General features: G+C 42.5%; 2 protein-coding genes across 2 annotated transcripts in view; one reads left to right on the top strand and one right to left on the bottom strand.

Moving 5' to 3' along the window:
• On the bottom strand, window positions 1-19,119 carry SEPTIN2 (septin 2). The gene is made up of 13 exons (XM_085232565.1): window positions 18,995-19,119; window positions 16,708-16,740; window positions 15,008-15,128; window positions 12,572-12,658; window positions 11,657-11,780; window positions 10,258-10,392; window positions 8,460-8,577; window positions 7,434-7,535; window positions 7,004-7,149; window positions 6,116-6,199; window positions 4,359-4,416; window positions 3,464-3,576; window positions 1-3,074 (listed from the first exon to the last, which is right to left on the bottom strand). The coding sequence occupies exons 2-12, from the start codon at window positions 16,714-16,716 to the stop codon at window positions 3,472-3,474; spliced, it is 1,089 nt and encodes a 362-aa protein (XP_085088691.1). The 5' UTR covers window positions 16,717-16,740; window positions 18,995-19,119; the 3' UTR covers window positions 1-3,074; window positions 3,464-3,471.
• An 88-nt stretch (window positions 19,120-19,207) lies between these two features.
• HDLBP (high density lipoprotein binding protein) overlaps window positions 19,208-27,044 on the top strand; it is a 35,217-nt gene continuing 27,380 nt past the window's right edge. The window contains exon 1 of the mRNA XM_010716510.3: window positions 19,208-19,350. The gene's annotated coding sequence lies outside the window, so the exon portion shown is untranslated. The remainder of the gene's footprint in view (window positions 19,351-27,044) is intronic.

Raw genomic sequence — 27,044 nt, 5'->3', positions numbered from 1 at the left:
TTTATTTTTATTTTAGCATTTTTATTATAGCCTTGGCTAATGACAGTACATAAAACAGAACAATAAGATTTCTGTACCAAGAGCAAGTCATTTTTGCTACCAAATATAAAGCTCTGCAAATTCAAAAGTACTTTTACTCCTAAAATAGGAACTCCAACAATGCAGTACCAGAAAATAAACTGTGGCCTGTTGAGCACAACAAATATCAACCTTTTGTCCCCAAAGTTTTCTACCGGTAGCTGAATGATTTTTTTTTTTAGACAAACTTCAGTCTGAGAATGGTGGTCTCACTTGTTGTGTCTCACCACACACCCCCTGACTGCAAGGCCATCACAAGAAACGTGAAGGAGAAAGAGACCTTCATTGACATCAGGCACACTGCCAGATCAGATCACTCCCAGACTTGGGAAGCCTTTTTTAACTGAAAGACAGCTAATCACAAGTACCATAAACTTGATTTTTCCAATGAAGAAAATATACATGAAAATATTTATTGCCTAAGAATCATCCACAACGCTTTACCCTGATGAAATCTCAATAGATACATGTTATTTCAAAGAATAAGACATAGCCTGAAGTAATTCCACAGGTAGTGACCAGACAGCACTATAAGCACAGACAATCTGCTTTTGTTCCCACGATAAAAAACAAAGGCAAAATAAAACCAACACACACACACACACACACACACACACACACACACACACACACACACACACACACACACACAGAGTTACATGTATAACCAGGGTCTGGTTTGGATACACTTGAGGTTTCATGGTTCAAGTACTGGTTCGTATTGCTATTGCAGATTATCTTACCCTACTAAGCTTGTATGTGAAAACACCAACTTCACAGAGTTTGCTCTCCTTGGCAAAGCGGACAGTACCTGAAGCACACTTTGCTCAGAGCACTTAACAGAGATTTAACTAGACTGATAGCTTAAAAGTAGGCAAATGCTGCAGTAATAGAACAAAGTACATTTGTGGCAACTGAAGAATAGGACGGGAGTTCACAAACTATTTAGTGATGTAAGTGCATAAGTTCTTCTGGAATATCTAGAGTCATAGAATAATTCAAGTTGGAAGGGACCTTTAAGGACCATCTAGACCACGTGCCCTGCAAAGAACAGGGACATCTACAGCTGGATATGTTGCTCAGAGCCCCCTTCAGCCTGACAACTGATTCACAAAAACATAGCAAAAGATTTAGAAATAAGGTGCTGTGGACTGTTTTTTGTTTCTGGCAACACAAGTAAGGTGCCACCTCATTTCTGCATGCTGTTTAGAAAAGGCCAGACAAGAACTTAGGAGTGTGTGCTTTTCCATTCAAGTTCTATACAAACTATTTGACAAAATGGGACTTTGTGCTTCTGGGCATCTAAATATATAAAAGGTTATCATTTTCACTTCAGAGGTGAAGACTGCATGAGTCATGGAAAATTGGGAATAATTGCTTTTGCAAAGCAAACTGGAGCTCCCTAGAAAAGGCAGTGATGGAAGATCTTACTTCACTTTTTAGAAAGATTCAAATATAAAAAACAGTTCATAAACAGCAGTTTCAGGCAGGCAGAAATTTCAGCTGCTTGGCTAGATTAAATATGTCTGCTATTTAAGTACCACTGAAATTATACATTAGCTGTAGAAATCTTACCGCTTTTTTTTCAAAGAAAAGTTTAAAAACTATAAAAATCATTGCTACACCTGAGCTCAGAAGAGAAAAAGTTGGAGTTTTACCCACTTGTTAGCTACTCAGATAACAACTATTCACATTAGTAAACCTGATTGGCCCGATTGCTGGATTTATCAGAAGTACTCAAAAAGCCAAGCACAGCACACGGCTGCTTATCCTTATCAGCCACCACAGATGGAGCTGCACACTACAACTGTTTCTACGGACTGCAAACAATACCTGCCATGATATGCAGCCAAGCTCAAAGACAGCTCCCTTTCTGGCAGTGTTAAGGAAAGCGACCTCGGCCTTTAAAAATAAGAATTAAAGAAAAGCATAGCATCCTGGAGCTACCTCAGAAGTAATACTGTTTACTCCATCTTGGAGCAGAACCTTAAAATACAGTTTGCACTGATCCTGTCAGGCACAGATCACTTTGAAGAAGAAAGAAGTGTGCAGTTGTGTGTAGTATGTTTTATACTACAATTAACAGTTTGCAATGCCCTAAAAATAGTATGAAAATACTCTTCAGTAATTACAGAATTCATATGTATTTGGATACGGAAACACCCATGCATAGAAAACTCATAGAATACTCTTTGGGGTTTATCTCATTTAATATATCAGCATTATTTAACCTCATGTGGCTACAGCAATGCCAGAAAACAGCAGGACTGATTTGTGCTGACCTACGGGAAACTCTTAAAAATTATCTGCAATATAGAGGAAGAGATTTTAGGCAAACAGTAAAAGAACATCTGTCCTTCAGGGTTAAATCTGAAGGACACAACACCTGTCATATAAAATGGAGTGTGCCCTTAAAGAAGTACTGCCTTTTAGTTCTTTCATTAAGACACAAGGCATGCCTGGAGTTTAATTAGATACTTGCAGAGACCAAGGAAACCTGCACTGAGCAGAGACGGAGGAAGGGCTAAGGTCTCACAGACACATACCTGAAAACACTGCAAAAGTTTAAAACTAACCTTGCGGGGCTCCCTAATGAGTGACTATTACACACTACTGAACAGGATACCACTAACAGCTGCTTAATCTTAAACATAACACAAAATTAAAAACAGGGAGTTAATATCAAAGAAAGTCATCTAACACCATGTCAGGCAAGAAAAGTTTTGATGACTATTTTGTATCCCTATTACAATGGGAAACTGAAGATAAGCTTAATATAAGAACTACTAAGCAAAAACAATGCCAAGGGTGTATAATATATAAAATACTGACTATGTGTTATGAAATACATATCACAAGAGTTACCACAATGCATTTCCATGTTAAACTCCAAAATAATCTCCAAGTCACACGTTGAACACAAGGCATTCCTTCTGGCATAATGCCACCATAATTCAACTCCAGGATGACTCCTTTAAGCCAGAGTATAATGTAATCTGCAAACAAGGCAAAAAAGAACATTTTAATATCTGCTATCTTCATACACTTAAAAAACAAAGTAGTCCTTTTCCTATTTACAATGAAACAATGAGAATTGAGAGCCATCTGCTTATACAACCTGAGAGACTCCTTCCATGATTCTCAACTTATGTGGTATTTCTGGAAAAAATGAATATATACACACACACATGTACATACACATGTTTATAAAATCACTCTACTGTGTAGTTTAGCTTCAGGCCCCTTCAAACACCAGCTAAACTATAAAATGAAAAGGAATACAGAAACCTATGCAAACCCATCTTGTAAGCATTTTTCCAAAGCTTCTTAGTACTATCCATAACTAAAAAAAAAGTCTCTTTAAATGGCTATTTGAGCATCTTACCAAAAGCTTTATACATTGTGTCCTTGAACTGCACTGCTTTCCCCTTCTCCACCTTGCATTTGCATCTGCATCTGCGCCTGCATTCTCGCAATCATCTCCTGCATGCGACGAAGCTGGAAATACAGCATAAGAGAACCCTTCAGCCTTATCTCACCTCAGAATATGATTCTCTGCTGCCACCACACTGTTAATCATTAATATTAAGATGGAACACACATCTGCATTGGCTTGATCTGACAAGTTGCAATCTTAGGTTATGGACTGTTTGTCTACCACTCATAATCCAACCAGTAAGAGGCTGGAAATTTGCTGACTGAAATCAATAAGCTTTCTTATTGTAACCTGGGACTTGTAAGCATCCCTAAGCTGAAGTGTTTTCTTACCCCAAAGTTAAATAAATAAGAACGGTGCTGTTGAAATGCTGAACTCACTAAGGCTTTTACATTTGTTTGTAAAACAACTGGAGTTATAAATTATGGATTTATCATAGTGACAGAACAAGGAGAATTTCCACATTGTCCTTTATTCCTGATAATTCCTACTACTGTTTCCTCCTTTGTCGCAGAGTTGAATTGACTTTTTCCTCCCAATTTGCGACTGCTAAGTTTAGAACCTTTCCTCATATTCAAGGATGGCTCTCCCTTCCCACACAACATGCAGAACATCCATTATTGACCAGTCCAATTAAATCTGACATTGCACTTGTTCCAATAAATCAGTATTCTGAGAACCCCTCTCTCCATATTCTGTTTTTACTCTACCATGCATAGTTTTATATTAGACCATTCCATCTTTCCCATCACAGATTATCAAGATCATATAAATCACCTATCCCAAAAGAGCAAAACAAAGATAAAGTTTCCCCCATCCAAATAATAGAGATTTTTCATCTTACTTCAGCTTCTTTTTCGAGCAGAATCTGGTCTTTATTTACTTCTTCATCTTCTATTTTCCTAAGATAGAAAAATATTGTTCAATAACATGTTTGTAGGCATCAGTGAAAACTATTTCTGAACATTACTCAAGTAGAGCAGTTTGTCAGAGCATGGTGTTAACTTAGCTGACTACAATTGGAATACCACACAATTCAGAAATCTGAGCACACTGTGCTCAATTCTTTTTCATTGCTGCAATACAACTAAATCAAAACAAGTTCAAGAGAATGCCGGACAAGATATTTTACGTGTTACTTCCATATTTTTGTTACTATCCAGGAACTTTGAAACCCTGTTACCCCCAGGTGGAACCTTCTTTTGACAGTTCTCTCTCATCTCTAAGGTCATGAACCACATTTGCTATCAAACATCTAGAAGCCACGTATCAAACTACGCTTCTTATCCTTAAAGCTTTTAGTAAACAAAAAGCTGAAACCAAGAAGATAGCAGACCCTCAGCCTGTTTTCAGTACAGCATTGTACTTAAAGTGAATGCCATTAAGAAATCAGTACACTTGTCTTTGAGTAAACTTGCTAGGATACGTTTGTACACATTTCTAAGTTGTCAAAACCAAAAGCACAAAAGCAGCAAACCACCGTACATATCTGCCATCCTTCCATCCTTTATCCTCTTCTCCACTTAAGAGTTTGAAGTTTGATTATTTTTATAGTATAATCACTTTTTGTTCTTCCCCAATTCCACAGATTCTTTGGGTGTACCATGTAAAAGTACAGCACAAACACTGATTGCTCCTGTCAAAGTTAATTCCTTCCATCTGTATCTAAGGAAACTGCTGCTTCATGGGAACATTCCAATTTTACACTGAGAAACTGAGCGTAAGACTATTTGCATGCACTGTCTTTTCAAGATTTCATACCACTTGCAAGTACATTTTTCTTATCCCACGCTGCAATGTGGAAGAGCTGCTAACAGACCTCTTAATCAGCAAAAACGCTACCAAAAGTGCAAATCAAACAAAAACTCCTATTTCTGAAACCAGACCAGGCATGTGACAAAATCTATTGCAACAGCAGAAGGAAAAAACTTTGCAAAAATATATCAAACCCACTGACACGTGCAATTGTGAAACCCTCTAGTGGTTGAAATAAGAGAAGCAACACAGTCTAAGTTAGGAAGCACTCAGTCTTCATAAAGAACTCTCACAAACTCAACTTCAGAGACTCTGCTATTTTATTTATTTATTTATTTATTTTTAGAAACAGGGTGTTCTACCTGCCTCTTTTACCACAGCCCAAAATAGGACTGAAAGACATTATCCTATGACTGCTCTTCAAAGAGAACTATTTATTTATGTCATGTTAAATTAAGTACTACAGGACTTGACTTTCTTTTTTTAAAGCTACTTTCTTAAGGTCCAAATATGCAAGTCAAAGAAACGATTCATTTTAATGTATCAGCACTTATCTAACTTGCATGTTTTTAGAAGGTCTTTATCATACATTTTCCCTATGTTTTTACCTTGAATACACCAATCAAACTGTGTTCAAACCCTAAAGCAGAGATTTAATTATGCTTCTTTTAAAGTCACAACTGACTCAAATTTGCAGCATACTTTTTCTTACAGTGAATGTAAACTGATTGATGGAACTTCTTGCTAACTGCCCCTAGAGAGCTGCAATCAAATGGCGGGGGGAGAGAGAGAAGACCAAGAAATGAATTCAGAGGAAGACATGGCTTGTAGCAATAAGATGACAACCTGCCGCCTCGCTTGAGCCGCTCAGAACGGAAGTTCTCATAGTGAAGATCTTGGGTCACCTCCTGAAGATCTTGCATATGGGTGCTAGAGGAATGGAAAAAAATGAAAAGGTAAAACATCAGCTTGGGTAAGCAACTCTCGCATTCAGCACCACATTGGGTCAGTGTGTTCAGCATATGGATTCATGTAACATAACAATTTCTGAGCTGATTTATATTAAATCAGTGCTACCAAAGGCAGACAGCACCCCGGATTCTGAGGCAGCCCATACGTAAGTGAGCCATGTGACACAAAGCAGTGCTGGGCAGGGAAAGCCTGGAAAACCTTAACTGGAACAGGTTGCCCAAGGAGGCTGTGGATGCCCCATCCCTGCAGGCATTCAAGGCCAGGCTGGATGTGGCTCTGGGCAGCCTGGTCTGCTGGTTGATGACCCTGCACATAGCAGGGGGTTGGAACTGGATGAGCATTGTGGTCCTTTTCAACCCAGGCCATTCTGTGATGCTAACCAGCAGACTTTTGAAGTCTAATACTTCGCAAATATCTTTATATAGACAGATACCTTAGAAATAGATATCTTTCAACAAGCACAAGGTGAAAAGCAACCTACTTTACATTCTTGGGCACAGGTGTTCAACAGAAGACTTAGACACAAGGTTATTTTCACAGAATCATTAAGTAATCCATATTGAAAAGGCTCTGGGGAGGGTGTTGGGTCCAATCCCTACCCTGGCCAATTAGATCAAGCTTGCTCACGGTCTCCTCCAGACAAATTCCACCCCTTTAAGAATTCCATAATCTCCCCAAACCCCCATTCCAATGTCTGAGTATCTTCCTGACTTTTTTTTTTTTTTAGTTAAGCTATTATTTAATTGGAACTTTTAAACTTACATTAACATGGTCCTCAATTTGAGGAAGTCATTATGTTCTGGATTCTCCACTTCAACGACACCCCACGGGTACAGTCGACCTCGAACTTTTTTACCTTTGGCTTCAATGAGTTGATTGGATCCCACTACACAAAATGGAATGCTGGCCTGAAAACCCAAAATTCAAAAACTACTAACAATGAACTAGGACAAACAACACAAGAACAACTCTTGTTCTACTCAAGACTGCATATTATGGTAGTAAATTCATAGTGCTCTTAATTTGAAGCTGTAAAAAATCTTACAGGAAAAAAAATCACTATTATCACCATCTTTCCAATAGAGAAGCCTGAGCACACAGCCATAGCGACTCACTCAAGGTCTCAAAGGTCACTTATGTATTTTGATTAAATGCCACCTGAGCATTCTGAAAAGATACAGTATATTCATACCTTCAAAAGTCTGGTCTGCTCTTTAAAGTCTTCATCCTCATCAGATTCAGCATCAGGCAAGTGATAAATCTTGATGCCGTGCTCTTCAATTTCATCCAGAATCTGAGATTTTTATATAAGAAATTGAGATAATGTACACAAATGAGCACTTTTAAAGCATTGGGTAACCTGATAAGCTAGGCCCAAGTTCAAGAGCTTGTGTATATCTTACTAATTCAAATTACTTGCCAACTGTGTTTTTAAAGAACATTTCTTCATGACATTCAACGACTGCTTCCCACACTTTCAGACAAACAGTGGTACATTTCCTCCCTACTGCTTTATCTTAACATACCAAAACTTCCACTAGTTAAAAATTGTATTTGCAATTAAATCAGCTTCTATTACAAAAATTAGTACCTCTAGGAGAATTACCCAGTAGCACTGACTTTCGTATAGAAATAAGACCTGCAACTGAGCCTTACAGCATTTCGTATTGTAGCTAGAATTACATGCATTACTAGCCATGAAATCTAACTTTAAAACAAAGCTATGGAAACAATGCAAACAATTTGCCCTTCCAATTTATTCAGATTAACATTGACTGTAATTGACAAAAGCAAAGCACAGCCTTCCTTGCTTAGGGAATTCTACTATATTCAATGTTTACTTGAGAACAAAGTTATGTTTCCATAGATGAGAGATGCTTTGTCTCTACCTTGGAGCTGATCAAACAGGTGAGGGAGCAATTACCACTACCAGACATATTTAAATGTATTTTCCAAGTTTCAGAATTGACTCAATGTAGTTGTATGCATAGCCAATCTGCCATTTCACAGGCAACACTTTAAGGGCGAGTTCTCAGTTAAATAAACAATGTTAAGAACTTAAGATATAAAAATATGTATTAAATAAAGTTACAGATTGCATATGTGATTATATTTTCTTGCAGAGGACAACATAAGGTTGAAAGAGAATCATCTTGAGAGTGACCACACTGCTACAGCCAAAATACAACATTTCTCTGCAAGCTAGAAAAATACTTACCCTTTTCTTTAGTCTTTCTCGCTCCTTCAGTGAAAGCGTGTCAGCTTTTGCAATTACTGGCACAATGTTTACTTTGTTGTGTATTGCCTTCATAAATTCAACATCCAAAGGCTTAAGACTAAAAATAAGGGAAAAGTTTAATTTATTTTAACACAAACGATCAACATCAATCAGGTTGGTGGTAAGTTTTTATTATTAATGATGTATCTTGGGCTGCCTGGCCCTCTGATGTGGAGAAGCATGACTGGGGGCCACTGAAATTTTAACAAGAAGTTGTAACAGCTGAAAATTCCTAAGTCCATAGGGTCTGGCAGGACTCACCCCAGAGTACTGAGTGGATTCGTGGATGTTACATCAGGACTCCTCTCAACAGTTACCAAAGGTCTTGGGAATCTGTTAAGGTGTGTGCTGACTGGAAGCTGGTCGATGTTACACACCTCTACAAGAAGGGTACAAGAGGAGACCAAGGAAACTACAGACCTCTTAGTCTGACCTCAGTCTGGAAAAGTTATGGAGAAGATTACCCTGTACACTACTGAAAGGCATTTAAGAACTGTTATCAGGCAGTCAACGTGGGTTGACGAAGGGAAGGTCCCACCTTAGTAATTTGTTCTCCTATGATAAGGCTAGGTGATGAGCTGGCTGAATGGCCAAGCTCAAAGGGTCATAGTGAACGGGTACTGGCAGCCAAGGGAGTTCTCCAGGGCTCAGTTCTAGGGACTACTCCATTCAACACTTAATAATAATCTGGATACAGGAATTGAATCCAGAAGTTCACTTCTGAATTCAAGTTGCTGACCTTACTAAAGTGTGAGGTGCTGTTGGCTCTCCAAAGGGACAAGAGGCCTTGCAGAGCGATCCAGATACAGTGGAGCACTTGACAATCAGCAATTGCATGAAATGCAACAAAGGAAAATGCCAGGTTCTGCACCTGGGACGAAGCAATGCCAGAAGGTACAAGCCTGGGAGATGAGTGACTGGAGAATAACTAAGCAGAAAGGGATCTGATGGTGCTGGCTGACAGCAGACTCAGCATGAGCAGGCAGTGTGTCCAGATGGCCAAGAAAGAGAAGTGCACTTCAGGGTACATCAAACACAGCATATGCAGTCAGCATACATTCAGCATCAGCAACTTCACCTTGAATATTGCGTGCAGTTCTGGGCTTAGTGATGTAAAAAGGATGTTAATATAATAATCAGATACTAGTGACCAGAGGAGGACAACAGAGCTGACAAAAGGGCTGGACAGCATGTCCTGTGAGAGGCTGAGGACACACTGCCTCGCCTGAAATAAAGGAGGCGAAGAGGCAAGCTCACTGCTGTCTACAATTTACAGGAAGGGAAACTAAGGTGTCAATCTCATCATCCTGGTCACCAATGACAGGACATGTGGGAGCAGCACAAAGCTGCACCAGGGCACGCTCATATTAGGCATTAGGAAATATGTCTACTGTGGGGGTGGTGAAACACTGGAGGAGGCTTTCTAGAGAGGTGATTGATGCACCATGCCTGTTAGTGACCAAGAAGTATCTGGGTAATGCCCTCACTAATAAGCTTTAACTTTTGGTTAGCCCTAAGATGGTCAGGCAGTTGGACTTAATGATCCTTGTCAGTTCCTTCCAACTATTCTAATTCTCTGTGTAAGGAGAAAGCTTAGAAGCAACGCATTAATTTCAGCAGTTCTACTCCCTCCTACTTTAAGGAATGACAATTTGATTCTGAAGATTTACATCAGCAGGCACAAGAACAATTCGCTGCAGTAAAATCATTTCAAAAATGAAATGACAGAAACACTCACCCGTGACCAAATGGTGAAATGAAATAGAAGCAGCAATGAACACGGTTATCTATGATATGCCTTCTGTTCAAACCACTCTCATCGTGCAGGTAGCGCTCAAACTGCTCATCGATGTAGGAGATTATGGTCTTAAAACTGTAAAGCAAACGGAGACTTAAACTGTGCTCACTCCCAAATGGCCAGTAATTTAATATTACCTGTGAAAGATCACTAAAAAGACAACTTGCTGATAAACCAACCTATTGATGAACAAAATTTACTGGTGCTGCCAGACCATATCTTATGTGCATACCTGAGCATTCTAATTGAACTGCAAAATAACAAGCAATTGTTACTACTATGCATAATACATCATATGTATGTATGCATTGTACATATATATTAAGATAAAATATGCATACATTACACATAATAATACATTTCTTAACTTCTAAGCAAATTACTCTTGAGTTAGTATTCGCCTTGTGACTAAGCATTAATTACACATGCTGAAGATAATCTAAGTTTCTTATTCCAAATTGATTTAAAACATCAAATTGTTGATGCTGATGCAAGAGCAAAGTCAGTCAGCAGCTGCAACAGATGCAAAAATGCAGGAATCTCGCATCACTACTGCTCTGAGTTGCATCTCCCTGAACCACTTCACCTTACACACACATCTGTTTTGTTTGAGAGAACAGCTGTACTCCTACTGCATGCTTGCCAGTGCTCAATCCCATAGGCTAAGCAGACAGGAATACCACTTTATTACTGAATGTGAGTATAAATAAAACGTTTATCTTGCATGAGATGTTCTGATTCCCAATTAAGGTGGAGAACCAACATAAGCAAAGCAAAGATCCCAAATAAGTCTCTACTTGTGGGAGACCTGGAGCGATGGGGAGCAGAAAGTAAAGGCAGTACAGTGCTGTAGTGAGAATGGCTGAGATGGACATGCAAGTTCTTGACAGAAGGTGGGCAGCAGAGGTTATGGCTGAATGCCATTCATCTCATTATTTCTCAGTACTTATTAGAACACAAACTCTTTAGAAATGTCAGAACCGTAAGGTGATGAAAATGCACTAAAAAAAAAACAAAGCACAGAATCGTAGAATCCTCAGATGATGAATTTGGACATCTAAAGGCAGATTTTTATTTGCACCAAAAAGTAGATAAATTACTTTATCTTTCTTTAATTCACTGTGTCACAGAGGTTCCAATGCTTTCTGAATATTAAACAAATATTAAGTATACAATCTACTTCAAAACCCGCCCATCTCTCCAAACATCACACTTCAGTACTTAAGCTAACTCAACAGAAAAGGATGAGTTGGGCAGTTATTTTCACCACCACCCCTTCATACAAACAGAGTGGACACGTATTGATCTACATGTGATGACTGATATTCTGGGTACGTACCAATCTCTGCAGTTGATAGCATCCCCATATCCAGGTGTATCTACAACTGTCAGACGTAGTTTCACACCCCTCTCTTCTATTTCAACTGTCGAGGCTTCAATCTGCACAGTGCGTTCAATCTTCTCTAAAAGATAAGAAGTTTGGTGTTTCAGAATAGAATCTATAAGAGCAGGTCATTTTGAAATAAGATCAGAAGATTAAATGGCAGGTTAGAAAACTGAGTTTTTTTGTTCGTTTGTTTTTAAACTTTTCCTCAAGTCTCTGTAGAAACTGAGGGAAAAAGTGCCTGACTGAGAGAAAATAGAAGTACTCAGTAACTTGAAAAGCAACACTAAGTTAGACATAAGATTTTTTTCCTTAAGGTTGAAAGTGATAAGTGGTTTTCAGTCAGTGTGGAAAGTTGCTACAGCAAGTTGTTTAACAAGGAGCAAAGAGTGAAAAACAGCATCTTCCTCTGTTTTCTTATGATATTTTCTTTGGCTGGATCATTGCATGCCTAGTTTAGCAGATTCAAAGAGAGCTGAAAAGAAAGTGCACATTCACTAAATGAGCAAACGAATCAAATTGCAAGCCCAAGGAAACATTAAAAATGTGCATGTTCAAAATCACTATAGATTGAATACTGAAAAAAAGATTCTGACTGTTTTAGTTGATTATCTTAATGTGATGTGATGACACACTAAGCAAAAGGAGAGACTAACTGGTTGGTGCCAGTACAACCCTAAAGCAAATCCTAAGGGACTAAATCACAAGGGCCAGGTACTGAGGGAACCAGTCCTATCTGGTGGTTCAAGTGTCAGAAAATACATCAGAATGACTACAGCTAGAAACAATAACTTAGCTATTAATAAAATCCAAAGATTAAAAATTCACTTCCAAATCGTCAGAACAGAGCAACTAGAAGAGTGTGCTTACCAGCAGCTCCTGGGATTATCCGTTCTGGGTACAGGTCTGTCAAGAAGAGGCTGTTTATTAACGTAGATTTTCCCAGTCCGGATTCACCTGGGATTCAGCACACAGATAAACTCAATATATTTACATAACTAATCTCAACTGTAACCAGAAAGCAACATCTGATTATATTTGATTGAAAAAAAAATCTAAGTATTTCAGTTGTCATTTAAAGACCTGCAGCTTATAACTTTGTATTAGAAAAAACTCACACAAGAATGTTGAATAACAGCTGATCCACCTCAGCTTTATAATGCACTTCCTCAGAGGTTTCTGATGATTTCTAATCAGACCTGCTAGCCTAGTGGAGTCCTGATCAATTCAAAATTAGACATCGCTTCCCTCTTCATGTCTTCTGGTTTTAAGGCAAGCATTTCTGCTATCATTCCAGAATATAGAAGCTCACACACACTGAGAAGTAATAGAGGAAAAAACTGTGAGCAGTGTGATATGCCTGCTGAGTATGCACACAAAGCAATTCTTCACAGGTGAACTTGGGGATTACTGAAAGCATACCACAAAAAGGCTTTTCTCCTACAGCTACTGACAGAGGCACTGGAAGAGCTGAAAAGCCAACTGATCAGCTAAAGATGTGCACAACGTTAATTAAAAAAAGACCAGCAACGTAAATGGCTCAGTGCTTCGATTCACTGGACAAGTTATTTTTTTGAGATTGTCTTAAATGAAGTAAAAAATGGTAACAGCAATCTGACAAAGATTCTGAACAAAATAAAAGATAAGGAATTATTTTTAAGTAAAGATCTGAGCGAGAGCTGCTATTCTTGGATAGAACACCTCTCTCCAAATCAGATTTTACCAACGCAGCCTCTACAAGTGAAAGAGGCATCCAGACACAGCGATTTAACACTCACATGGCATCAGTTCAGCAAAACCAAGACAGCTTTGACTTCAACCAGCAACACTGCCTGCTTTCAGTCTGGGTAAACAGTACATCTAAAACAAATCAGTTTCCTTGTCTCAAAGATAAGCAGCAGCTTTTTCTGACTCTAAGTACTGATAGCTTAAAGTCCTGATCAGATGGTAAGAAACATGGCAAGTTAATGAAGAATTATAGCTCAGTACAGACATTATGATATAGGCCATGAGGAACACACTTAAATGCCATGCATATTTCAAGAGGAAAAAAATTAACATTCCAAACTACTGAAGTAATCAACAATTTAAAGCACAGTTTATCTTCACTCTCATCAGCTCCTCCCTCTGCTAGTGTATCTTACAGCATCACTCCAAGTTTCCATGGAAGTTACTTTTTTGCAAGTTCTCTTGCTGTAGCTCTCATTTACCCCTTTGAATAGTGGCAAGCAGTAACATCGCAGTCAGATGAGGCACAGGGGGCTAATTGCTATTACTCTGTTACCATGCCATTTCTCCACTGTTGTCTATTTCAGCAGAAATAACCATTTGGTCTGAGTAATTCTGTACAGCTTTCTACCAGGACTACTTTATGTAGCACTGTTTGCAATTCATCTCAGAGAGATGTGGATTTTTAAGCACCCTCCCTATTTCTTACACGTAGGACCAAAAAAGAGCAAATGCCAAAGAATCACAGCAGATCCCATGACTTGGAACATCTAAAGGCTGGCTTTACCCTTAGGTTTTGTAAGGGATCCATTGTGATATTATCCTAAGCAAATCCAATGAAGCAAAAATTAAATGACTCCTAACAATTATAAGGTACTTAGCACGCAGCATAACCTCATTTCCCCATGTCCCTGCTCTCTTCCTTCTCCCCCTCGCCCCAGGTAACAGGAACCAACCACCATCAAATTCTTAGAAGCCAAAACTAAGGGCCAGTGCAGACCAGCACCGTGCTGCTGAAGACAGAACTGGGACAAAAGCAAAACAAGGGCTGCCTTTTGGCAAAGCTAATGGCAGGTTAAAGGACAAATGCTCCCTGTAACTACTGGGATCCAAAACAATCAGCAACTCAAACTCTCACTTATCACGTCCTGTCCCATCTCTCCTTTGAAAGATCTACCCATGCAGATTCTTTTGAACTACAGAAGCAGAACAAATAGTTTAATACTATTTTCTTAATGAAAAGAAGCCAACAGGGCTTGTATTCATACATGAGAACAATTTTAAATTAGATTTTGAGCGGAAGGCTTGAACCCTGTGAGACAGAAGGAAGGAAGTAACACAAAAAGCACAAAACAGAGTTCTTTCACTTCAACCACAAAATGATTACCATACATGGCTTGTGATACCGAAAACAACAGATGCACGAATTAATAAAAGTACAAAAAAGTTAAATGTTGCAGTGCAAAGCTTTCTGACACGAGTTAAAGCCTTACAATAGCAGAAGCAACATTCACTTTAATTCTAAATTCTACATCAGTGAGAACTCATTGTGAAGAATACTACACCATGTTTGCTTACCAACCACCATAAGAGTGAATTCAAATCCCTTTTTCACAGACTTCCGATGGACCTGGTTGGGAAGGTTTGCAAATCCAACATAACCAGGGGTTTCTGGATTGGTAAACTGAGCAGGCTGTTGCTGAAATTGAATAAGACAGCAATAAGCAACCATACAAGACATACTTGTCTAGGCAACTGTCTTCCGTAGCAATTTCAAATACGATAAACTAGAACCAGAAGAAAGCATAGAAAAATCAGAAATGTCATAAGTCATTTGGCTTCCCAAAGCTCTGCCTCCTGCCCTCCTCTGGATGCAGAAAAGAAAGTTATTTCCATTAGAATGCCCCATCATTTAAGACCCGAAATAACAAGCTGAAGGTGCATCTTCAGAGGGATCCCCTATGCAAGCTTGCCCATTATTCAACAATGAAGTATAGAAAACCTAGGATTTAAGAAGAGTTCCCTTTACTTTTCTTTACTCCCATCCAAGACCACATAAAATAAGAGAAAAAAGCCTCAAACGTTTGCTTACTGAAGCATACAATACATTTACGGCCACACACTTCTTCAGCAGTCACCTCACACTAACTTAAAATAAAAAAGCTTTCTGTAACACAACGGAAAGTGCAGCAATGGCAGCATTGTAGCAAAGTCTCAGGCTGCAGCAAGTAAGAATATGCTCAAGTGTGGCAGCTGTAAACACGGAAACAAAGGAAGAAGCTGCTTACCCTCAGAAGGCCTCAGGCACACAGGGATCTCCAGTGAGAGACCCTCACCTCCACTGCCAACCCCTAAGTGAGGTCTGGGAAGGGCTGGATCCTGTTCCACCCTTCCAGTCCCTCAGGTACACTGCATGCACCTGAGCTCCCCTGGGTTGGCCCTGCCTGCCACCAGGTGCTCAGTCACTGCTTCAGGCCATGACTTAGCATTTCTGCTACACTTGTGCGTGAGGCTTATGCGCTTAAACAAGGAGAGTGACCATTACTCGTGTGGTTTTTAGCACAGCCAGCCAAAAACAGTACTTGTGAAATGACAGTCACCTGCTGGAAACTTCATCAGAGGTCTTTAAGAGATTTTTAAGAGGAAAAAACAACACAGAAGTGCTTCAAATGCTCTCTACTACAAATACTGCAGGTAAATGTTCAGACCTGTTATTTTCCCTCTTCAAATACATTACACAAGTAGCTTTTATTCATTTCACTCTGATAACCTCACGTTTTCACCCATTACACCAAATGGAAGAGACAAATAATTAAATGAAAAGTATTGGCATGCTGGGATTCAAGTTGCCACATTTTTATGAAGGCTTTTGCTGAGTAGGTCAGTTGACTGACTAAACAAATGAAGATGTGAACAATAAATGAAACACAACAACATCCTTTCCTTAAATTATTCCTGCTCAAAACATAGCAGCTGAATGGGAGTTTCAGTGAAAGCATAAGATGGAGCTTCTTATGTGCAACTCCATCCTGCTGGGAGCATCAGTTAACTGCAGAGGTTTATCCTACATGAAGCTGTTCTAACATCTATGTTACATAACTCAGTCATTCGCTGTCATCTTCTAAATGTGAATTCTCTCACACTTGTGAGCTGTAAGTTTAGCACACAGCCTCACCAAATACGAGGTAAGAGACAAACATTCCGTGTGAAGATAAAACTTATAAAACAAAACATGCATTTTAGAATGTTCCATTTTAGGGCAGAAATGTTATTCTTACCTTGGACATTTTTATGGAAGCTCAGGAGCAAATCTGAAAACACAAAAAAAACGTTTCCCAGGTTATTAAAAATTGCATGAGAAAAATACCAATAAAAATAAAAAACCCCAACAAATCACTACCCACTCTTAATGCTAACTTAGAAAAGGAGTGCCTCTGATTGAACATGCACATTTTGAAACAGTACGAGTTGCTTTTCATAGAGGACCGGTAGCTGAATCTCCAGCATTAACAAGGAGACAATTCCCAGCAACCAGTAAGCATTTTATTCCTATTAACATCAGCGTGCAGTGAACTCAAGCAACACAAACACGGAACTCTGAAGGCACCAGATATATGACAAACCATATTGCAGCCTATAAAAGAGAAGTTCATATCCGTTCCAGAAACTAACCAAACCCAAACACGCTGCTAAGAGGCATCTATTCAGAGGAAATGGTTTTTTTCAAAGCTCAATAAACCAACCCATGCAGTCTTTTCTTTTTAAGCCTCCTCCCCCTCAGTACTTCCTTTCATGTTTGAGCGCTTTGCAAAGAGTTGAGGCTTCAAAAGGAAACATTTTCTCTCCTCTTTGGTCAGGATACTCAAAAACTCAGCCATCCATTTTAACTGATGTTGCCAAGATTGTCACACGCAGCTGTTTCATTCTGAGGTGGGAAAAGAAAAATCTGACACCTCTATAAATCTGTAAACAGACAAAGGCTTGCCAACACCGCAGGGCTTCTATCAGGCTTACTTGCGTGATTTCAAGAAATCATATAACTTACTTTGACAGTGTAAGAAAGTCAGCATGAGTTGATGCATGTTTTGAGTCCCCTTTCCAGTTCCTCCTCTGGCCTAGGAGGTATCTGTTCCCACTCACAACAGCCACAGATCAGAGCTGTCCCTCTCTAGCTGACTTTCATTTTGGCAGTAGGAAATTACTGCCACCTGGCTCTTTCCATATTCCATGCATGCTTGCTCTTCCCACCCTTCCAGAGCAGGGAATCATTGCTGATTATAGCCACAAAGTTGCTATCTTTCTCCTATTGAAGTATTGAACTGCTCAAAGTGAGCTCCTTTTCCTTCCTGTACCACAAAAAAAAAAAAAAAAAAAAAAAGCTAATTGGATGCTTAAAAGCGATGTCTGAGAGCTAAAAAGTTGTAAAGAGTTGCATCTTAATAAGCCTAAGGGCTGTTGCGCTCAGTTCTATGGACACAGCAGCTTAGTGAAGCAAATACCACAGCTGTCAGAAATCATCACCAGTTTGTTAACTGTGTTCTGCTGGGCACAGAAAGGCTGGGCTCCTGCCCATCTGACCCTGGCCTTGCTCGGACTACAAGACGCTTTTCTGACGGGAGAGCCAACTAAAAGTGCCACGCATCGAAGCCATTTGCCGTTGTTTCCCACGGAGCTGAACTCACACAGATCTGTTGTCCTGATTACGTACGCAGAATAAAAACCAGGCAACTCGCTTCTGCGGTGAAAATTCATCCTAAAATAAATCTGCAGTGTTTCCACCAGTAAGCTGATGTGCGAGCAATGAAGCGTTCGGCTGCTGGAGATGCTCCTCGGGAGGCTCTTCCCATCTCGGGAGACAGCTCCGATAAGAAACGTTCCCTCCCAGAGCGTTTCCTGCCGGCTGATGTCATCCAGCCCCGCTCACCATCAGGAATTCTCAACGCCAAGCAGAACCGGATCGTGCCGGAGCATCCTCCCGGCGCCTCGCCTTTCCACCCGGCCATTTCTCTCAGGGAACTTTCCCACAGCCAGCAGGATATGAGGGAGAGCTATCTGTGCAGACTGAAGCGCGGCTACCCCGCGCTTTGAGCACAGATCTCCCAGGCTCGCTCCTGCAGGGCAGCTCCCACACAGACACACGGACACAGCCCGGCTGGATGCAGCTGGCAACGAGCAGCCCGGCGCGTTCCGCGCCCTCCGGCCGTGCAGCCCAGCCCGGCGCCCCGCGGAGCGGCTGCGTTCTCTGCTCCTTATCGCCTCAGCTCTTCCCATTTCCACACAGGAAACCGCATCCCCGACCCCCCTCCTCCATCTCACGACGGGGACTTCACGCTTACAGACGACCGTGCGTGCTAAAGGGCTTCGAACAAGGCGGATGCGGGCAGGATGCCGCCAGCCCCACAACCCCGGCGCCAGGGCCGCCCGGAGCCCTCAGTACTCATCCCCCAACATCACCCAGAAACCCAAAGGGCCGCCCTCGTCCCCGTCTCCAGTTGAGGGGAGGCTGCGGACCATCCCTCGCTGCAGGGAGGAGTTCCCGCCGCCCGGCTCCCCTCGGCGCCTCACCTGCACACCCCACCAATGGCCCAGCCGTCGCTCCCGCGCTCACGCACCCGGAGGAAGGAGGGGGGAGGGGCGGCAACACCCGCCCTCGGTCGGGCCACGCCCCCTTCGCTCAGGCCACGCCCATCGTCCGCAGACTCCACCCCCTCACTCACAGGCCCTACCCACGGGGAGGTGCCACGCTTAAGGCCAGCGCGCATGCGCCCGCTCGGTTCCCTTAGCAACCCGGCGGGCAAGGGTACGTGGGGGAGGGACTGGCGTTGTGCGGGTAGGTCACGCGAGTCCCTCTTCTTCCCCAAGATGGCGGCCGGCCTTTCGGCCTCGTACCCAGCATAGGCTTCGCTGTGGGCCTACTAGAGGTAAAGCCGTCGCCGGTTCCCGATGGTATCGGCCGAGTGGGAGGGAAGTGGGGATGTGGGGGTGCCGCGGCTGAGCGGGGAGAGGCGGCGGGGCCCAGCTCTGTAGCCGGGCGGCCTCTACGCCTCCGACAAGATGGCGGCAGCAGAGAGACGGGCGCCGAGGGGGGAATGTCTAGCCGGCGCCCCGCTCCGCTCTATGGTCTCGGCCTCTCCTATTGGCGGGGGGTGCGCCACGTGCCGTTGGCCGCCCCCCGCGAACCATCGAGACGGGGCTGCACCGAGAGGCCGCCCCCTCCCTGTTAGCGGCCACCCCCGCCGCGCTCCGGTGGGGCGGACAAAAGCATGAGTCATGGCCGCTTCTCTCCGTGCTGCGGCCGTCCTCGGGGCCCAGGTGCTCGCTGGCGGTTTTCAGCGTGCGGCACACGGGTGTGGTCGCTTCCCCAGCGCCGTGTGGGGCTCCTTCCCGTCCGGCACCTCGCCTCGCTGTGCCTTTAGGAGTCCTAAAGGACCCTTGCACCGTGGTGCGGTCAAAGCATGAGGCTGTATTGCAGACGTCAGGTTTGTGCCTCACGGAGCCAAGCCCCGTAATGTGCTGGAGGATAAGCCTGAGCTGCTCTGCCTTCCCATAGGAAGGCTTTATGGCAGGCTGATATGGAGCAGGGAGGGCTAAGTGCAGTGAGTTCATGGTCCTTGGACCCACTTGGCCAGCACTAAGATGGTTCATCTCGTGGTAACGGCTCGTCCCACGTGGCCTTCCCCAGCAGCAGGAGGAGGCAGTGTGTTGTGTTGGTAGTGGCATCTCATTGCTCAGGGCTGGAGGAATGAGTAATTCCCTGAATTTACAGCTATCTGAGTGCTGCAAAGATTGTGTCAGTTTAAAAACAAAGTCACAATTCACAGGCAATATAATTGATTTTTTTTTTTCCAATCCACGGTGAAAACTTGTGTTCCAGGCATGGCTTCATAGGTGAACTGAATATTTCTCCCACTAGTACAAGCAGATACATAGATTAGAATCATTAAGTTTGGAAAAGACCAAGTGTAACTGTCAGCCCATTACTACCATGCTTGCTAAATCATTCCCTTGGATCTCTGCATTAGAAAAAGAGCAGGAAAGGAAACAGTCTATAGCTGTCAAAGCCTTGCATCTCCAGTTCTTTGTTCAGATTGAAGTTGTTAGAGGCAACAGTCTTCCTGTTTGTAATGGATTGTCATGCAGTGTGGCCCATACTATGGGCAGGGCCACCCGCTTACTCAAGCTACAAAAAAGCCTTTTCTTTCCAAAACAACTCAGAGCGGTATAGTTTTTCTCAGAGCCAAATTACACGTACAGGAACAGCTCTTGGTAGACACGGAGGTAACAATATCTGGAGGCCTGTAAAGGTAGAGCTGGTAGGGGCCTTGTCCCTGTCTTGTCTGAGCTTTGCTGCCACAGAAATGTGCAGTAATCCTAGTCATTCTCAGAAGGCACTTTACTGAACATTTTCTAAGAAGTGATTAAGGAACATTTCTCCGTGTTTGTTTTGCATAAATGATTGCAGTGTTTGGCACCTGACAGACACGTCTTCCTCATTTGTTGCAAGTCAAGTGATTTCTCTCTGCCTTCTTCCCCAGCTCCAGTTCTGCCTCAAGTGGTGAAAATACAATGATGCTGCTACTTGTATGTCAAAGGTTGCATTCTCCTTTTTTTGCATTGGTCTTCTCTACAACGGGCTGTTGGAGGAGGTGGTGAGGGGAAAGTGACCTCCTCTCGATTTGGTATTTGAATGAATTTATGTAGGATAATGGTAATTAGCAGCTTATTTTTGGTGGGACAAGGGCAGTTCTTTGACAGACAGCTGGTCTCTTTTACAGCGTGGTCTGACAGGAGAGAGCTGTAACCGTTGGCTTCATGGCTGTTGTTGTGTGGGAGCTGTCTCAAGGCTTTTACAAGATAAATTGTGATGCTGTACCTGTGATAGCATTCCAGCTGATACTGCCTTTCCCAAAATGAACTCTTCTGAACCCAGAAGCATGTCAAACTGGTACAGATGCAATCAGAAAGAGGAGTTATCTATTAGTCTCATAGCAGGAGCAGGCAAGTGAGGTAATCTGGCAAGGCACCATCAGGGGAAAAGCCTTTGAGCACCTTATGGACGCTGCACAAGAACAGACCACTCTCTGGAGCATTGCCCTTACGGAAATGCTGTTACAGTGTTGGTGAAGACATGCACCACCAGAGAAGTTGCAACAGGGGTTTTAAAGTGGGCTGAGAAAGGCTTGTTCACCCAGGATGTAACAAGTCTGACTTGTCCAAGAGCGAGTTACCCAGAAGCCAAGAGCCTGTAAAACTTTTGCAATGGGCATATGCAACAACAAAGGAGGTGTTAAAGGTATGAAAATACCAAAACAGATAAGAAGATAAGAAAGAAAAACCCAGCTGCAGCATTAGGTCCTCTTTTTAATTACCCTCACTGAAAGAAGAGAGGGTTGGATGGTTTTGTGCAGCCTGGTGGTGTTAGTTGGTGGCTTCTTGTTTTGCTGGTGAGGTTTTAATCTAGAAGCTATTCCAGCAGAACCTGTGCTACTGTGATATTTTTTGTGGGCAGCGAGAGTCCAGGTGGAAGGCAGTGCCCATTGGGTGGGATTGCGGAGGAGCTGGGGAGGCACCCTGGAGCCACTTTCCTGACCTTGAGACTCACACTAGGCTGTAGTTAAGGCAACGGTGTAATGTTCCAGGTTCAGGTTTTGCTTCAAGAGCCCTTTTCATTTTAGAAATTCTTACTTGAAGAAGAGTAACTTTGGGTTACAGGCTTGTCCTGGGCTGGTCTTAAACTTGATGGAATTCAGCTTGTGGCTTTATTTAGCTGTCTTTTTAGCTTTAAAAGGACTGTTTACATCCTAAAATTCTGCTGTTAAAATCTCATGAGTTACACTGCCATCTTAAAAGGAAAAATCCTGCATGCTTCATAATTTTAATGACCTTTTCCCACTGTCAGCCCCCAGTCTTCTTTCCGTGAGCTAACATTGCCTCAAAGCTCTCATGGTGTGACTTCAGTGGAAGAGAATCTCACATTATAAAGGGAGGCAGGTTGAAGAGAGATGTATCAATAAATAAGGAGAAGTTCTGGCCAAAGCAGGGGAAAAAAGCTGCTTTATTTAGAAAATTTTGTCTGTATAGAAGACTCCAGCTTGCTGGAAGATTTGTGTGTTTAAGATTTTAATTGTAACATGGAGAAGGAGCAATAAATGTTCTGGGTTTATTTTGTCTCATAAGAAACTTAGGTATGTTAAAGCTGAAGGATTTTTTTCCCTCAGTTTAGGTGATCTTTGGTGCTTCAGTCCATGCAGACTGGTACTGACCCAGCAGCCTCCAGAAACAGGAATGTTCTTTCTAAAACTGTGGTAATACACACATCCTTTTCATTTAACCTGCTGGTGGGTGACTCTCCTCTCTTCTCACTCATGATTTGAGTTGGCTGATTCTTAACGAGTATTTTGCAAAGAATACATTATGTAGATATATTTATATAGGCATACTCAATGGATTTATCAGCATGTAAGTAACTTTGATACATTTATGGCTCTCAGTGCTGATTTCTTCACTTCAGCTGACTAAAAACGTCTGGTTTAGTCTTTGTGTACCAAATCTGCTTTATGTTTTGGAAGAGGTTAGGCAAGTAGCTTTGCACAGGAGGCAGGGGCTGTGCACTTAGGTATGCCTTCGTCTGTGAGAAAACCAGCTGGATTTCTTCCTACTGCTTGAAGTCATGTGAAGTGGTAGTGATGTTTAGATGAAGGGAGGCAGAGGGAAGAGGAATGTGTCATCAGACCTGTTGCTGGGGACCGGCTGTGGCCCTGCGAGTGGTAGGGGCTGGGCTGAGGAGCCACATCCAGCTATGGCACGAGAGAGTGCTTGTGCAGCAGCTGGCAGGAGAAACTGGGAGAAACCCGAGAGGAGATAAACCACAAAGGAGAACGGTTGGAGGAAATAGTAATGAGTTTAACTTCAGTGGAAAAATGGCACTGGAAGGAGGGAAGGGATTGGTTCATTGGCTGCAAGATACCAAGAAATGATGATTCACAGGAAAAGTTTTGCCTTTGAGCAGATCGAATAGCACAGTAATATTCGTGCACCCTCCCTTGGAGGCTGTTTAATTTAATTGTAAAGTAAAACGGGTTTATTTGTTGACGCAAAATGGAAGTAGCACCAGATTCCCTACACTCAGCAGCACGGTGTCTGGAACTGTTTTCTGTAAATGGCTTCACTGTCTTTTCTGAAGACTTTGCACCCATGGAAAAGATCCGTTTGGGAATGGAACTGATGTTAATGGGGGGGGAAGAGATGGTAAGTAACCAAACAGAGCTCCTTGAGTGTTTTACGTATGTACATCTGTCATAAATCTGGGTGATTCTGGTAACAAAGCATCCATGCCTATAATTCATATGTACAGCATGCAGTTTTGTCTGCACAAGAAATATGATTGAAATTTCTTGGAAATAAGTGCTGATAGTATAGCAGTTGGTACTGGTAGGCTGTAGCTATGTACTTAATGATCCAACATCCCAGCAACTAGCTGGATAGTGAAGGCTTGGAACCTGGCAGCGTTATGGCCATTGCTGTTCAGCCTGGAGGTGGCAAGACCTCTTGTGTTCAGCAGACAATCAATTGCTTGTTTGTGATCTGCCAGAGCCCACAGAAGAGTCGTCTGACCCATGCACAGACCAGGTGATAAGGCTACCTATCAGGACTCGGGTTTTAAAGGAAGGCCACTGGTATCCTTATCTTGTACATATGAAGCAGATGTGTCTAGCTTCAGTACAGCCAACCTCTGGCATATTTTTCATCAGGGACTGGATGAAAACCATGCATCATTCAGATGTCAGGCTTCATTTAGGCCATTGGTCTGTTGCAGGGGCATCCCTCCTCTGTCCCTTACCCTATATCAGCTGGGTATAGCTGATTTGGTTGGCTGCTTTTTCAAATATTTTGTGGTGGTTTGTCTGAAAAATCCTCAAAAGCCTCTTTCAGAGGAGCATGTAACACCTCAATCCGCTCTGCTTTATGTCACTATGTGCTGGTTCTCTTCCCTGTTGCTGCTGGGACTGGAATTCTGTCTGTCCCTGCATTTCTGGTTCTGTGAATAGGGCAGGACAGGATGTTTGCCAAAGGTGGGTAACAAACACAGCCTAGGCCGAGCCATGGGATGGGAGCAGGTACATAGGATGGATACACAGGCCGGAGCAGAAAAAAGGAAGGGAATAGGGGACAGCACTGCAAGGAAGATGCCCCTCTGGAACGCACAGGGAAAGCCAGAAAAAAGCCCCAGTGAGAGAGTAGGGGTACTGGAATGACCCAGCTGCAGCCCTGCTGGGCAGTGGGCTCTGTGTGTCCCCACCAGGTGCTGGGTGCTTGTCCTTCCCTGCCCTCCCTCAGTGCCAGCCGGGCCCCAGCTGTTTCCATTGCACAGCAGAAAGCAAATTTGTTGTTATCTCCATTCAGGTGATAAGAGAAACGAAAAGCTGTGTCGGAGCAGTTGCAAGGAGAGCCGAGGAGAACAAGTCGGAGAGCAGGCAGGGGGAGAGGAGGCATGGGGTGTGTTATGGTTGGCACGTTGTATGTGCTTGTGTTCTCAAAATGAATACCTTAGTGCTTCCTGCAGCACTGGTGCCTGGTGTGATGGGGACCCTTGAGATCTCTGGAGATCAGTTAGTTTGTAAATAGGTGACTGCTGCTTAAAAGGGGAGCTCGTTAAGTAGCACTGTGGAAACTTTTATAATGTTCCATACCTGCTCTTATAAATAGCTTCACGAAATGAAAATGTTGAATGGATAGCACTGTTTGTGGCAGAGTTGTGGTTAAAAAACGGGAGCAAACAAGCAGTTAGAGAGGTTTGGAAGTTCTTGGAAATCGAAGACGTTTTAAACCCTCTATTTTATTTGCAGACTTGCAGTGCTTTGCTCATCCAAGAGATGCAATAGCAACGTGCGGGTGGAGGGCCTGACAGCATGAAGTATTAAAGCAAAAAAGATTGTACCTAAAGCAGCACGCACATCCTTCCAGTTCCAGCCCAAGCCCAAAGAAGAATAGGGTGCGTTATCAAAAGACATATTAAGTGTAAAATAATGTTTGCAACAATTAGTGGAACAGGCTTTACTCAGAGCTGCTGCTGTCTCTTCTTTCATGGCAGGCTTAGGGCGGCCCTGCAGATTTGGAAGGGAAGACTGTCTGGTTTTTTCACTGTCAGTTTAGATCACCATGATGTAATTCTCTCTAACACACCAAGAGCCTTTTGCTTGGCCTAGTAGAGATTAGGAATTAGTGCTTGCCTGTGGATATGTTGAGCCCCTGTTGCGTGTGCTATGAATAGGACAAAGGGAAGTTGTGCTTAAATAGCCGGGGTCCTATGGTGGCCTTTGGAAGTGGTGGTTAGAGTCAGGTATTTACTTTATTGCCTTTTCATAGCAATTGCTGCCAAGCCGGAGATTTCTTTTTTGGTAATTCTGAATTATTCCTCCTCCTGCAAACAAATAACTGGCTTCTCTGCAAGTTTGTTTGATTTTTATGAGCTCTTTGAGGTTTTTGCTTGTCACAATGATGCTAGCTTTTATGGGTTGCGTTTTCAGACTATTTATTGTAACCCGAGGACAGAAGGAAAGAAACATCTACCAAGTAGGAGTGTCTTGTGGAGTTATGTGATGTGGGGAGCAGAGCATACCAGAACACATAGAAAGTTTATAAAAATGGAGCTTCAGCATTCCCTTTAGTCTTCGTTATCCAATAAACATTGGTAACTGAAGAATCTTCAGAATCCTTCAAGGGGCCACGAATCTTGCTTAGCTTTTTCTGTGTGATATCAGGAATCAAAGGAGCTGAGCAAGAGATAAAAATAAATAAAATTATGTCTTTAGTTTGTTGTTTTTCTGACTGTTTTGTTCCATTTGCTTTGTCTCCTTACCTAATTAAGTGAAAAGAAGTGGCTGTTGTCTTTAGAAGCTGCTTTAAGTGGCTCCTCACGTTCTGGCCTGCAAAAGAGCAGCCAAACGTACCTGTAGGAGTGCGTGGGAGAGCACAGCAGCACATTTAAGCTGAGGGGCTTTGAATGATCTGTGGCAGGTAATGCAAAAAAAGAGCAAGCTCGGGCCTTGCAAGTCCCTTGCCCTTCCATGCTACGTGATATGAGAGCTGCTGGCAATATTTCTTGGGGGAGGGGGCTGGGGGAGAAGTTGCCACGTGTTCGCTTTGTATTGTGATTGCCAAGGGAAAGGGAGCAGGGACACTGAAAAGGTAAACAAAAGAGCTCCAGCCCAGTGGCCAAAGCAGAGTAAAGTAAAAGTTTCCTTTTGAAGAATAGGAAGGAAATAGTGCCTGCTTTGTTCTGCAGGATCTCTGCAATCCCCACGTCTTGGCTAAGCATGATATTTAACCGCAAGTGTCCAAACAGGCTTTGGGAGGTGGCTCCGGGTAATTATTGGCGGAAGATTTTATTTATTTTTTTTTTTAGTGCAGGCAGAACAGATAGTGCTGCAGCACTGCTCCAAAGGCACCTGTGTAAGACGAGCACACAGTGTGGTAATTATTTAAATGAAAAAGCACATTCAGATCAGCCTAACTGCCAAAATTGGGATGAAAGGTTGTCAGAAAACAAGAAACCTCCTTCACTACTGGCAGAGTCAGGCTCACCCAGGAGCTTGGTGCAGCTTTGGAGGTTCCA

Source organism: Meleagris gallopavo, chromosome 11 (genome assembly GCF_905368555.1).
Source record: "Meleagris gallopavo chromosome 11, MGAL_WU_HG_1.1, whole genome shotgun sequence".
In the NCBI taxonomy this organism is placed as follows: Eukaryota; Metazoa; Chordata; class Aves; order Galliformes; family Phasianidae; genus Meleagris; species Meleagris gallopavo.
The sequence above is the reverse complement of the archived record's forward strand: the minus strand, read 5'-3'. Positions and strand labels throughout refer to the sequence as shown.

What these genes read in the sequence shown, in the direction of transcription:
- SEPTIN2 (XM_085232565.1), bottom strand. An exon ending in GCTATCAACTGCAGAGATTG is followed by an intron (nt 10,393 to 11,656) that starts GTACGTACCCAG and finishes TTTGCTTTACAG; the next exon opens with TTTTAAGACCATAATCTCCT. An exon ending in AAATTGAGGACCATGTTAAT is followed by an intron (nt 6,200 to 7,003) that starts GTAAGTTTAAAA and finishes CCATTCCTCTAG; the next exon opens with CACCCATATGCAAGATCTTC.